Below are 14,823 nucleotides of genomic sequence, written 5' to 3' on the forward strand. Positions count from 1 at the left end.
ATACTGTGAGCAGTGGAGCTAATGCTATAAAAGCGTGATGTAAGGGGTTTAGATCTGGGATTGTTTTTGATATTTTCCTTATTTAGAATCCCTTCTGGTAGGTGAGTGAAAAGTCAACTATTACTGAAGCTGAAAACATGACTTAACACTTGTGAAAACATATTTTCTGATACTAAGTTTTATGCAGTCAGTCTCCCCAAATCTGTTTTTCACCTACACAGCAAATAAATAGAAGGGCCAAAGGTTTCTCATATGCTTCAAAGAAACATTTCCTTCAGGATTTCTAGAAGAGCTATATTCCAGTCAAGCAAGAGTGGTACATCAGGGAGGAGGACTGTGAAAAGACCATTTAAAAGAAAGACACATGGGGTGCCTGGGTGGCCCAGTCTGTTATGTATCCAACTCCTGATCTCAGCTCAGGTCTTGATCTCAGGGTCGTGAGTTCAAGCATTGTGTTGGATTCCACACTGGGCATAGAGCCTATTTAAAAAAAAAAAAAAAAAAAGAATGACATGAAGATACTTGGTTTTATAATATATATATATTTTGAAGTATGTGAAGATAACACATTTTTTTAAATGTCTTTCATATATTTTCCTAAGTTTTTCCAATCTAGTTGTCCAACTGACACAGCAAGGCAACCCCACGCTTGATCCAGTGTTGAGTGGGTTGGTCCGTCTTCAACAACATTGCAATAACAAAGTTAGTAGAATGTCCCGTAGTGGAAAGGGTTCCTTTACGTTCACTTGTCTTGTAGAGGGGACAGACGTAGGCATTCGATTTCACAATCTGAGACTTTATAGCTTGGAAAAGAAAGAAATACATTCATTTGGTAAAGGGAAAGCAGCACCTGGGACTAAAAGAACAACTATTTTAGTACTAAAGCGAAGATCATGATTATAATATTTGAACATTTTGATGTTATTGTTAGTTTACTGTGGGTATATGATTATGGCTGTGGAACAAGACAAGTGATTTCATGTGGTGCGTGCTTCTTGGCGCACAGGATAGAAATCGAGAGCTTTCAGGAATCCTGATAACTTAGCAGGCGTAAAAACACTCAGGAGGTGATGGGAGGGAGGAGAATGTAGGGAAGAAGGAATAAAATACATTACGTAATGAGGTGGGCATAAAAAGAGAGAACACTGCTGCTTAGAGCCCGAATACAAGAAATGCATAAATCAGAAGAAGTGGAAGTTACTGTTTGCTTTCAGCAGGTTATTACTAGGAAAAACTTACTAACTCTTACCTATTCACAGAAAGAACCTACATATTATCCTTGAAAGGCCCAATATGTGATATTAGGAGTCTTTGTAAACTAAGGCTGCATTTCTTAGAGTTATAATTGAACTGCGTTACTATGAAAATGCTTAATTTGTGAGGTGGTCATTGTGGGTGATTTGGAAATGTTTCCATTGATAGTTAAAGGAGAACAAAAACACTGGAGAAGAAAGAAAAAATGAATGAGTCTCATTTGTTCAGACTCGGGGAAAAATAAAGGTAGCAGAAGACAGGAAGGAGCAAGTAGCTTTCCCAGGAGAGCAGAGTTGGCTTCCACACCCTGTGCCTTGCAACAGCTGTGCCTTTGGGCACCTGGATGGCTCTGGGGCCTAGGAGTTTCCTGTAGCCAGAAGACTCTAGCCACCAGCTGTGAGTTTCTGAGAGGTGTGCAAAGGCTCTTCAGCATCAAAATATTGATGGGAAGCTCTGGACTCTGGAAAAGTAGAAGTGTGGGGGAAGGGCAGAGAAAATGTTGCATTCCATGGGATAAGAGCAAAAAGAGGCAGAATGATATCCCCAGAATAACATGAATTCAACACAAAACAGGGGAACAATATATTTCCAATGTAAACATTCAGTCGCTGCTTACTGTAATTAAACAAAGTCTTAATAGGTTTGAACAGAGATTTAATCGGGGGAGCCATTAAAAATATCTATGATTACCCTTCTCTAAAACTCTCAAGAAACTTTACTGGAGGTAGACTTACTTGGTTTTATCCATATGATGGGCATCAGGTCAAAGAGAACTTTGGGACGTTGTTCGGCAAGCAATCCACTGAGAGGAGAAATTAACATGTTTATTAGAAGTAAGATGAAATTTGCATCTAGAAATTGCTATTTAGATACTGGCTTTTAATACAAGAGAGGATCAGAAATATGCAGAGAAAGGAATATAAAACAAAACAAAACACAGCCAAGGAAGAGACAATGAATAATTAAAAGAAACAAAAGATAATTATGGCAAGGCAGTGTGTGGTGGACAAATATCAATTCCTGCTTAAAAATAATATTTTATTTATTTATTTTAGATAGAACACAAGCAGGGGGAAGGGCAGAGGGAGTGGGAGAAACAGTCTCCCCACTGATCAGGGAGCCCAACTCGGGGCTCAGTCCTAGGACCCTGGGATCATGACCTAACCCAAAGGTAGGTGCTTAACCGACTGAGCCGCCTAGGGAACCCTTCTACTTTTTAAGCACAATCCATGAGGTCAACACTATTGTATCACATTTGGTCCCCACTGTGACCTTGTCCCCATTCCTGTTCCACTAATGAAAAGTGGAGGCTCAGAGAGGTTGAGTAATTTTCTCACAGTAACACAGACCTTAAGTGCCAGAGTCAGAATTCAAATGTACATCTGCCTATCTAGAAAACATGGTTTCTTTTCTCTATGCTACATTGTCTATTTGTTTGAAGGAGGGAAGGAGGAAGGTGAGGAAGGAAGAGGGAAGGAAAGAAAGAGGGGAGGAGGAGAGGAGGGAGGGAGGGAGGAAGAAGGAAGAGAAAGAGGAATGAATACATATTTTAGGAAAGGTAAGTTAAGACAAATGTCAGTAGCTTGATGAAAAAGAAGAGAGACAGAAATAGCCACAGGAACTAGATGCAGCTAAGTCTCCTCTTCACCCTCTCTTGGAATGATCTCTCTAGAGTCTCCATCTTGCTGCCTTCAAGTGATTCTCTGGGCTTCAGTCTTTAACCCTCCCTTGAGAGCAAAGCCTAACCCTGATCTTGGAAATAGAGGATTGTGCTTATTGATGGACTGATAAAGAACAGGGTTCCGGGGCGCCTGGGTGGCTCAGTGGATTAAGCCGCTGCCTTCGGCTCAGGTCGTGGTCTCAGGGTCCTGGGATCGAGCCCCGCGTCGGGCTCTCTGCTCCGCAGGGAGCCTGCTTCCTCCTCTCTCTCTGCCTGCCTCTCTGCCTACTTGTGATCTCTCTCTCTGTCAAATAAATAAAATAAAATTAAAAAAAAAAAAAAAAGAACAGGGTTCCAAGAGAAATAATCTCTTCCCTTCCCTCTTAACCCTATGTACATTTTAAAAACTTTATATATTATTTGAGAAGAGCTTGCGCAAGCATGAACTGGAGAGGCAGAAGGAGAGAGGGATAATCTTAAGCAGACTCCCGGCTCAGGGCTCGATCCCACCACTCTGAGATCGTGATCTGAGCGGAAACCAAGAGTCTGCTGCCTAAGTGACTGTGCCACTCAGGTGCCCCTTCCTTACATATGTTAAACAAGAATAGCAACGCTATTTGGTTAATATTTCCCAAGCTGGAAATTCAGTATTGATTTTAAATATTTATTTATTATGTCATCAAAATCTCAGAGTTTTCCATAAACCAAGAGAAATGGGAAGTTTACTATAACCATAAAATGTTTGAAAGTGAGGCACTCCTGCCTGTTCCAAGACAGAAGGTAACAGTCCTAAAACAGAAGAAGAAAATAATTTCAGCTAAATTATCTACTAGTTAGACCACTGAAATATTAACTAAAAATTCTTCAGGACCTAAAAATACTTATTAATTGCTCCAGCCTGAGTAATGATTTATGGCAAGGATTCTGCTATTTTTTACTGCTTGCCCTATTCCCTAGAAGAGGCCCTTATTGCGGTGGGTGGGGGAGGGAGGCAGCCAATGCCATATTTTACTCATTCAACTAAAGACGTCTCTGTGGCTGAGAGCCCTGACCTTGTTCTGTCCCACCGTGCTCCATCGAGATACAATCCATGGATGTACACGCCGTCTTCAGGGGCCGTCTTGGATGTATCGGAAGGAATAACCTGAAGGGAGAGGCCCACACTCATAATGGTCTCTTTCCCAGACAACTTTGTCTCATAAGGAAAACATCTGCTCAATTTTCAGAACATATTCAGGGAAACTCCACTCTATAATGGCTTATATAAAATTTTCGGTAAAAGTGTAAATATAAAAATGTATAATACAGTTCTTTTTAAAGCATTCTATCTTTTAAAAGCATTTACTGTACCTTATATTAATTTTTGTTAAAACAGAAGAGAAGCATTAGATTATTTGAGTGGAAAATTGAAATACAGTAAAGTCCTATCAGACATAGCAAGACAAGTATCATCTACTTTCTTCATGAAACACACAGAATGGAAAGAAGTCAAATAGCCTATAATGGACCATAAAGATAAGAATTCTGTATCTCTTCCTTGCTTAAATACATGATTTTGATATAATGATAGACTGTGGAGTTCAGGGAGCTACTATACCTCAAATTCATATCCTAGTAAATCAATAGGGATGGTGTATTTTCTGGCATAATTCTGCATAGCTCCAGTTAGAAAGGCTTGGGTGAAAAAGAATCCTGAGAGCCAGAACACATTAGGTTTTCCTGAATTATGCCAGTCCTGTAAAGGGCAAACAAAATACATTATGTTCATTTTCCAACTCACACAGCTTCACCCATGGACAATTCCGATTCTGGTTTTTGTGCTGCCCACACTTTCCATCACAGGACTCTCTTCCCTGACACACAAAACATACAATCTTGGCCTTCTACTTCTTTGCCTTTATATTACTCTTCTTGGAAAGTTCAAACTAATTTTAACATTAACCTGAATAAAACAAAGTTTGGAAGATTCACATCTTCTGCAAAGAGTCAAAGGTAAATTATTTGGAAATTTATTATATTACTTAATCCCACTCAAAAGCCATTACCTTCAGACATCTTACACATCATAGCACAGAGCCCTGTGTGTTGATTCCAGTTCCTCAAACCTCTCAACACCCATCGCCCCTTCCAGAGATCCACATCTTCTTTCTGTACTGATGTGCCTGTCTTCTCATATCTTCCCTCTCTGCTCAGTACATCTAGAGTCATGTTTGCAGAGTCAACTTCACCATGCATAGTTTGGACTGGGTTTAGCACCTTGCATAGTTCTTTAGAGATCTACTACAACTCTAAAAACTAAAGTCTCAGCACCTTAGTCTCCTATTTGAGAGACTTCACAATCTCGCCTCAAATTGTATTTCCAGCTTGGTCCCTTTTATTAATTCCCCTTCGAGCATCTGGTATTCTAATCTGACTATTTGCTGGTCTCTTCTCGGCATCGGATGGACATCCGCTGTATATTTGGCTTATCTTCAAGCAAAACTACTCGTAACACCCCGATGGAGGCTTTCCACACTCTCAAATCAAGCGCTTCTGGTGCAGGAACTCCACCTCCTGGGGTGGACGCATGATTCAGGCTGGCCAAGGATACCTGCAGTCATTGTGATCGATTTAGAAATGGACACATGATCCAGTCAAAGCCAGAGATGCAGAGACTCTTGCTGGGACTTGTGGGGAAAAGACACTCAGCTCTTTGCAGTTGCGTGGATGTGGGGCCAGAGTTGCTGCTCTTTTGCTACCATCAGACAAGAACCTCCCTGAGGATGGAGTCAAGCCTCAGAGAAGTGGAGCCAGGAGACAAGGGGCAAGAATCCAGGACCAGGGAACCATTTTGCACCCCAGGTCAGCCTGATGCTGTAGTTTTCAATTACTAAGGCAATAAACTTTGTGTTTATATCAGAATTTTTACAGCAGAATCAGTCTTAAATGAGATAGTGCCTTTCATCACACAGATGTCTCTAAGTCCTTTTCCATTTTCCCCACAGTGTCCAAAACCTCTTATCCTTTAGACCCAGCTCAAAGGCTTCCTCATCCGATAAACAAGCTCTCTGCTTTCCTGGGCTAGAAGAACTCTCTCCCTTCTTCGAATTCCCAGAACATTTTACAAGTTGATTTTTTATGATGCATCCCCTAGTCTACTGAATTTGTCTTTTCTTAGATACATAAGCTTATCCCCTTGTAGACTATTGGCAACTTGAAGGCAGGGCTCATGTGGTCATCACCCTTTTATCTCACAGAGGACACAACAGGATGTTTTGGACAAAGGGGTGGGGGTCTCAGTTCCTATAGTTGAATGAACAGATGAATCAATAAAATGAACTCTGTCTCTGAGCGAGCAGTGCACTGTGGGAAGAAGCCGGCTTTGCTTCCTGGGAGGAAGAGACCAGACTGGTGCTAGAGATGTGACAACGGTACAAGCTATCAAATCAAGAAGAGGTGGGAGGGGTGCCTGGGTGGCTCAGCAGGTTAAGCACTGGACTCTTGATTTCTGCTTGGGTCGTGATCTCAGGACTGTGAGATCGAACCCGGTGTTGGTCGGGGGAGCACACAGCAAGGCACCTGCCTGAGATTCTTTCCCTCTTGCCCTGCCACCCATCTCTCTCAAATAAATAAATAAATCTTAAAAATAAAGCATAAAAAAGAAGAGGTAGAAAAAAGAAATGGAGCTTGACAAGGACACAAGCCAGTCAGAACCAGCACCATGAACAAAAAAAGCTGTTACAGCCCAGAAGGCGAGGGTATAGAAAATTCCCCTGCTCACGCCAGGGCTTTGTTTAGCCAAGAATGTCACGGGTATCTGGGTCAGCCACTTGTATAGGGTTTCTGAGTTAGCGACCATTTACTTAGCGCATGCCAGCAGTGTACTAAGCACTTTACATGCATTACCTTATTTGGCTCACGAAATAACTCAGTGAGTTATTCCTCCCACTTTACAGATGAGGAGACTGGAGGGCAGAAAGATGAATACCATCTTGCTCAAAGTCACACAGATACTAAGTGTCAGATAACTAGGATGAATGGTGAGACAGAAAAGAAGAAAAAAGAGAAAACTCTGGACAACTCATTTGCTTAATGTGTTAACTCTAAAATGCATTGGGAGGTGAAGTCAAGAGTCCAGGAGAAAAAAAGGAGAGGGGAAAACCATACAGCTTCCCTAAGGGTAAAAGGACAATGGGGGAGAGATCCACTCAGAGGAAGGTGTGTGGCGAAGGGTGATAGACGTGCCCAGTAATGAGTGAGATCTTTCTTACTCCTTTGAATGGAATGATTCCAAGGGGGAAATTCAAATTTCAGAGAGTAGGGAGTTTGGCATGAAGTTTTTATTAACAACAACAAAAGAAATTTGTCATGGAGCTACTCCCTATTGGCACTGTGCCAGGACCCCTCTAAAAGACCAAAGTAATGACTCTTTGAGGCCCTTTAGGAAGGAAGCAATATACAGGAAATGGAAAGCAGTTCCAATAAGTTTCAGAAAAGCTTGGGAAATGAACTAAAGTGTTAAAAAAAAAAAAAAGGAAGACTGTGGCAAGGGGAGGATGCAATTAACCATATGTCAAATGCTTTTGGTAAGGGATGGGAGGAGGCCGGTACACACAGGAGGAACTCAGAAGGCAGCTGTAAATGTGGCTAGGACTTGGCCAGATACATACAGCTTCACTTATCCAGTCAGCAAAGATGAAAAGGGTTAATTCTGAGAAACAGGCACTCATATTCACTGTTATTGGGGATACAATTAAATAATTTTTCTGGAGGCTGACTAGGTAATGTCTATCAAAATCCCTAAAAATAGACAAATGGAACTGATGAAAGCACTAGAAGAAGCATCCACTGACCAACAGGAATTTTTCTAGAAACACAAGGGTGGTTTTACACTTGGAAAGCTAGTGACCTAATTCAATGCAAAAACAAGCTGAAGAAGGAAAAAAGTCACCTCATCAGCAATAAATGCTGCAAAGGCATTTGATAAAGTTCAACAAGTTATGATGTTACAAAAGAATAGTCACTTTTGTTGAGTTCTTACCACACACCATCAGATTGTTGCCTTGTGAGATAAAATTTACTGTTTTATGGAAGAGAAAACTGTTAAGTGGCAACTCTACTACAGCCTGAACACTGAAAACTGATGTTTCCTAGACGTTTTTTTTTAAATGATTTTTAAATGTAAAATCTACACAAAAAGCTCCTATAAATTTATTTTTCAGAAACAGCCTTGAGGAAAAACGGGCTGAGGAGATGAAGAGGCAATTCATAGAGGAAATACAAATGGCAAGCACACATACTAGAAGAAGAACAAGCCCACTAACTAATTAAAAAAAAAATGGGGCACCTGGGTGGCTCAGTCAGTTAAGCATCCAACTCTTGATTTCACCTCAGGTCATGATCTCAGGGTCGTGGGATCGAGCCCAGTAATGGGCTCCACGCTCAGCATGGCGTTGGCTTGGGATTCTCGCTCTCTGCCCCTCCCCCACATATGCATGTATGTTCACGCACTTGCTCTCTCTCAAAACAGAAAACAAAACAGACTGAAACAATAAGATATGGTTCATTTTCATAAGCACTGGCTATTTTATGTTTAGCTTCCACAGTGAAACAAATAAAGCTCTAGTGTTAAGAGAAAGGCAACTGAACCTGGGAAGGTCATATACCTAACATGAATTTTCAGGAAGTATTCTGGGGGCTCTCCACACTTCTTACTCCCACATAAACAGCAATCATACAATGCAGGCAAGTCGAGTTGCTGGGGAAGAGAGATAGTGCCCTGAACATCCTTTATGTGTGTGTTTGGGATTAGAGGGGGGAGATGGAGATTTCAAAGCACTCAACTTTTTCCTTTTATGAGATAAGGGATAAGAAGCAATGATTTTAAGACAATGGCCAATTATTGGTGAATCTAAATCTTGGGTTCTTTTTGTGAGTTACCACCAGTATTAAAAGTATGTGGTCTCAGAGAGCCACAAACCTAAATCTTAAAAAAATATAAATGTCACATATTACGTGGACTTCGGTGAAGTAAAATTTTAACTTTCTACTCAGTACTTTGAAGTATGCATTATTTTCAATATATTTTCTTTTATTTATTTTAATATTTATTTATTTGACAGAGAGAGATCACATGCAGGCAGAGAGGCAGGCAGAGAAAGAGAAAAGGAAGTAGGCTCCCTGCTAAGCAGAAAGCCCTAATGTGGGCCTGGATCCCAGGACACTGAGATCATGACCTGAGCTGAAGGCAGAGGCTAATCTGCCTTAATCCACTAAGCCACCCAGGCACCCCTTCCTTTCTTTAAAAAAAAATTATGTATTTGAGAGAGAGAACGCAAGTAGGAGGAGGGGCAGGGGGAGAAGGAGAAGCAGGCTCCCTGCTGAGCAGAATGACCTGAGCTGAAGGCAGACACTTAACTGACTGAGCCACCCAGATGCCCCTATTTTCAACATTCTAAAAGTTTGGTTAGATTACCATGAAACTGCTAACCACATTGCTCAACTCAGAGACATTCAAGTGATCAGAGCATTTCTAATCTCTCTCCAGTCAACCAAAAAATAAAATTATATGTGTGTGTGTGTATATATATATATGTAAATAAAACATAAAACATATAATCTTTTACCTGTAAAAATTGCAACCGGGCTAGAAAATCTGTGATATAACTTGCTAGGGGTTTAAGACTTGGGTATGATCGTCTGGCCCATATTTCTGGAACCTTTCCAACAAGTAAACTGCCAGAGAGTGCCTCCAGTGCAGAATCCATTACAACCACTCCCTTAATAGCTTTTTCAAGGTCCTGTAGAGTGTTGCGTATAGTTTTAATTAAACTGCAAAGAAAGAAATTAAGTCATCAATGTACATGTGAGGTTAAATACCAATGTCTGTCTTTCCAGAAGAAATAGCAGAAATCTCATTCACAGCTTTATGGGAGTGTTTCCCCAAATGGAGTCATCTCCCACTTGGTAAGGGAAGGTACTTTTAGGTGATACTTGGATGAACGTTTTTCCTTTTAATCATTACATAATATAGAAAATAATATATCAACGTTGCTACTTTCTGGGTGTTATGGCTTAAAACCAGGCTAATTTAAGCAGAGAATGATTTTAGGGAAAATGTCAGGTAAATACCATTAAAGGGTAAAATGCAAATACAAAAAAAGTTATGAAGGTGTAGTGCAAAGGCTGAAACTTGCGAAATAATTCCTTAAAGTATAAAGCATAAATTCATGGATATACTTGCAAATACTTTGCTTTCCATGTAGCCCCAAACTGCTAAGAACACTGTAAATAGACCTGAGCTGAGGGTTTTAGGCTAGAAGCCTAGGCAACCGAGAGACTGAGAGACAGTATGTTATTACATATAAATACATATGGTCTTTGTATAAAAAATGCTGAATTAAGGCATCACAGTGTTTTAGTATATTTTTAAGTGTTGACAAGTCCAGAAACCCAAATCAACTTGAAAACACCTTAGAAAATTCATAATTCATTCAAACAATTTCTCTATTCTTTAAGCCGGTATTGAATAGTAGAAAATTCAATTAAAATATTCAAAGCAAATACATTGTTCACTATCATGGGGTATGTAACCAACCTAGGTGGGACTCAGGAAGGAAAGAGAGGTGTATATGTGTCAAGTGGCAGAAAAATGACGAAAGACTTGTCATTGGCTCATTTGGTCTTTAGTTTCTGAGGAGAATAATAACGGGTGGGTGAGAATTACGACTAATGAATATTTTCACCAGTAAAAACAGATCTCATTTCTACCATCATTTTTGCATTCTAAAAGATACCTTCACTGATGGGGCAGAACACTATACAATGTTAGAGCGTGCAGATGGATCCTAAGGAAATGACAGGTTTTGATAATTTTAAAAATTATAATTCAAACCAGTGTGCTTTTTTTTTTTTTTTAAATCAACTTTGGTTGTTTTCTGAACCACGGGGGAGATAGATCCTTACTTGTTAAATCTTTCCATTTCTTGTACTAACACAGTATTCATGCTCTCTTCGTATCTCACAGGAAACTTCAGTAGCGCTAATTCAATGTCAAAATCACTTGGTAGCTAAGAAAATAGATTTTGAAGATCACGTATTACCTTCAGAATGGATAATTCATTTCATTCAGCTATCATCACTGGTAGCTAACCCCAGGCAGTTACTACGGCTAGGCGTTGTGCTAACTGCTTTCCGTACGTTATTGCATGTAATCCTTACCATGCACGCTCAGGGGGCTGTTGTCATCTCCATTTTACAGACGAGGCTATGCAAGTACAGTTGACCCTTGAACAACACAGGGGTTAGGGCACTGACCCCCCACCCCCGACCCCGCATAGTTAAAAATCCAGGTATAACTTCAACTCTCCAAAAACTTAACTACTAATAACCTACAATTGACCAGAAACCTTGCCAATAACATAAACAGTCAATTAACACATATTTTGTAGATCATATGTATTACATACTATATCCTTACAATACAGTAAGCTAGGGAAAAGAAAATGTGATTAAGAAAATCTTAAGGAAGAGAAGATATGTTTACAGTACTGTGTTGTATTTATCAAAAAAATTCACATAGAAGTGGATCTGTTGCAGTTCAAACCTTTGTTGTTCAGGGTCAATTATACAGAGAGGTTGAGTAACTGCCCCAGGGCACACAGCCAAAAGATGATCTGTTTAAATCCACAGGTCTCTAACTGCAAAGTCCATGCTCTTTGCTACATGCTATCGCACTTTGCAGAAGGTATATATTTCTGAAACATTGTGTAATTTCCTTTTGTAAGCTGAATCTTATTTTTCACTGATAAAACTGATTTGCCATTTCCTGTTTTATATTTATTTCCAATCAATTATCAACTGGCTCCCAATAGCTTAGCTTATCCCACTTTCAAATAATTAATGCGTGATTACAGCAGGGGTCCAAGGAATAGGGAGAGAGAAGGTGTCAAGTGTCTGTTTTCTCTGAGGCACCTCTGAGATGCTTGAGAAGTGAAGGGGACTTTGGGACTGATAATCAAGCCTCAAGACCCTGGAATTCACACTCCTAAAAGGCAAAGAAGCTTCCCAGTCAGGGAGGTCCAGATAATAGTCCCTGAATGGAGCAAAAGAATTATTGTGAAGTCATAAGGCAAGGCCACCAAGGCAGAGGAGAGGAGTGGTGCTATCTGTGGGCTTTCCAGGCAGGTGGACCACAGGTCAGGCTCTGCTCTATCAGAACACCTGACACTGAAATATGACGCTAATTACAGCGTCCTGTATGCCCTGGAGGGCAACTGTGAAGATCCGCGCTTGTGATCATAATCTTTTTAAAGTTCCCTTAGTATTTCCTTATTGAATTTAAGACACAGGAAAAAAGTGAGAAGAGAGTACCATTCCACTTTACCAGGAGGCTAAGTATTTTGAGCTATAGTATGAAGGAAAAAAAAAGTTGTAGTTACCAATTTAGTGCTGATCTTACTCCCTGTGCCCCCTCCCTAAGATATAGATTAAAGTAGATTAAAAACCATTCATTCCTTGAACCAGCAAGTTCAGACCACTTCCTCCAGTTTTTAAAAAGCAGATCCATTATCTTTGCTTGGAAATGATAATAAGTCACGTGTTCATTAGCTCATCCTCAGCCGTAGTTACTAGGAACTTACACTGTGCCAGGCATCACGCAGAGCTCTTTAATTCATGACCTCTTAAATGTTCACAAGAACTTTATATGGCTGGTACTATTATCATCACTTTACGAATTTGGGAACTAAGACTCAGAAAGGCTCAGAATCTCACACAAGGTCCTAATGCCGCTAAATGGAGTCTTCAGATTGTTATTTCAGTACCATTTTAATTTATAGAATAAGCGACATATTTTAAACTAAACATCACCTTCTTGAGAATATCTTTGGTGATTTCTAGTAGAATCTGGTCAGCACTCCCTGAGGATCCTGTCTGTCTGGAGCCTCCCTGGGTGAGGAGCAAGGATTCAAAGAGGACTTTGGTTTGTTGCAGATCTTTGGAAATATCAACATTTTCATGTAATCCAAATATCTCAGGGTGTTGAATGAATGGAAGATTCTGCCAGGAAACAGATGAAGCAAGCATCACATTTCCACCAGCTACATTAATTCATAAGGTGTAAACGCATGCAGACCTAAAAGGGTTAAAAATCACCTACACATTAAGCACCCAGGAACCAAACTCTTCCAGTTTTCAGTAATGGCCAGAAACAAAAGATACTGAAAGTTGACTGAAACCATTCTATTTGTCTAGCCCTCTACCTTACAGGGAAACACTTCATTATTTGCTTTTAGAAAATTGAGAAATACTGAAAATTGCTATTTTCAGTAGCATCAGTTACCTTAATGAATTCAATGTACTCCTCGTAGGTGCCTTTAGGAGGTGCAATATAGTTTCCACTGGGAGAAAACTTGTAATGAGGGTTTTCAATGATTTGTGGGTTATAAAAGTCAGCCAGCATGGTTAAGAGGAGACGTCTGTCCCAATCATCTGTCACCCTTCCACCATAATTACATTCCCCAGTCAGGTAGGAGATAGCTTCAAATGGAACAGTATTATATTCATTTATAAATAACTGAAACAAAGGAAAAATAAAATGAGAAAAGCCTTCATTTCCATTTTTAAATGACATTAAACACCTGTCTATCTGTCAATCATCTATCTATATGCACAGAAGTGGGGCTGAAAGAACTATCATCACAACTTACCTTTGGAAGGCTACGATTATTAGTGTTTATTTTATTTATTTATTTATTTATTTTTTTGAGAGAGAGAAAGAGTGAGAATGGGGAGGGGGGCTAAGGGAGAGAGAATCTCAACCAGGCTCCTTGCACAGCGCAAAGCCCAAAGCCCCACATGGGACTCAATCTCACAACCCTGAGATCACACCCTGAGCTGAAGTCAAGAGTCAGATGCTTAACCAACTGACTGAGCCACCCAGGTGCCCCATTAGTGTGTATTTTATTTTTATTTTAAATTATTTTGCTTATCTGCATCTTCCAATTTTAGGGTGGGGGGAATAAACATGCATTGTTTCTGTAATAAGAAAAACATTAACAAAAAAAGATGACATGAAAATTACCAAGTCTTTTTCATATGAATTTGAATAAATCTTGTTTTAGGGAACTGGCTGTTAATTGGGGCAATTTTGTCCCCTAGGGGACTTTTGGCACTATCTGGGGACATTTTAGATCGGTGGTTGGGGATACTACTACCATCTAGTGGCAGAAGTTTAGGATGCTGCTAAACACTACACAGGCCCACCGCCCACAGCAAGGAGCTATCTGACCCCAAATGCCAATAGCGCCCAGACTGAGAACCTTGTGCCTGACTTAGGGCACTGTCATTAAATGTCATTAAATGTGATTAAAACAAAGTAATCCCAAATTTTAGTGCCAAAGCCTGGTTCACACAATATGACACCGCTTAAAATAGTAACCAAAACTGCTATTTGCATAGCTTTTACATTATCTTACTCATCTCCCAATAACCTTACCAAATAGAAGGCAGAGTCTGGGAAATGTGAAATGATATAAAGGCCTAAATTTACTTCTTCCAGTTCCAGATCCTTTACTTTTTCCCATAGACAGGAACTTTTGGTGTATATATATTGAGATGGTATAAGTTACCAGATGAGAACTTTTTCTGCCACTGAAAATTACCTAATAGTGCAGGAATTATAACAGAACTGATGCACAGTTAAGAAAAAATATTTCCAAGTTAAAAGAAGGTATCATTCTTTGTTTGAGATTCCTGTGTTTTCAGGAAGAGAAGTATCAAGAGATATGAACAGGAGACAGAGGGAAGTTGTCTTTTGTGGTAGGATAAGTTATTTGTGAAAGAGGTAAGTTTCTCTCTTTCTTATTTTTGGGGGAGGGAAAGGTAGGTTTAACTGGGTTTCCCCCCTTTCCCGAAACCAAAGGAAGAGA

General features: G+C 40.0%; 1 protein-coding gene across 1 annotated transcript in view; it reads right to left on the reverse strand.

Moving 5' to 3' along the window:
* Positions 1 to 552: 552 nt before the first annotated feature.
* The window catches only part of DNAH12 (dynein axonemal heavy chain 12), a 247,019-nt gene continuing 232,748 nt past the window's right edge, over positions 553 to 14,823 (reverse strand). The window contains exons 68-75 of the mRNA XM_045992256.1: positions 13,236 to 13,469; positions 12,764 to 12,952; positions 10,859 to 10,962; positions 9,520 to 9,724; positions 4,512 to 4,649; positions 3,967 to 4,058; positions 1,989 to 2,056; positions 553 to 803 (exon numbers count right to left, since the gene is read on the reverse strand). Of these exons, the coding sequence (XP_045848212.1) occupies positions 613 to 803; positions 1,989 to 2,056; positions 3,967 to 4,058; positions 4,512 to 4,649; positions 9,520 to 9,724; positions 10,859 to 10,962; positions 12,764 to 12,952; positions 13,236 to 13,469 (1,221 nt within the window). The 3' untranslated portion in view covers positions 553 to 612. The remainder of the gene's footprint in view (positions 804 to 1,988; positions 2,057 to 3,966; positions 4,059 to 4,511; positions 4,650 to 9,519; positions 9,725 to 10,858; positions 10,963 to 12,763; positions 12,953 to 13,235; positions 13,470 to 14,823) is intronic.

The sequence above is a fragment of the Meles meles genome, chromosome 20, assembly GCF_922984935.1.
Source record: "Meles meles chromosome 20, mMelMel3.1 paternal haplotype, whole genome shotgun sequence".
Taxonomy (NCBI): domain Eukaryota; kingdom Metazoa; phylum Chordata; class Mammalia; order Carnivora; family Mustelidae; genus Meles; species Meles meles.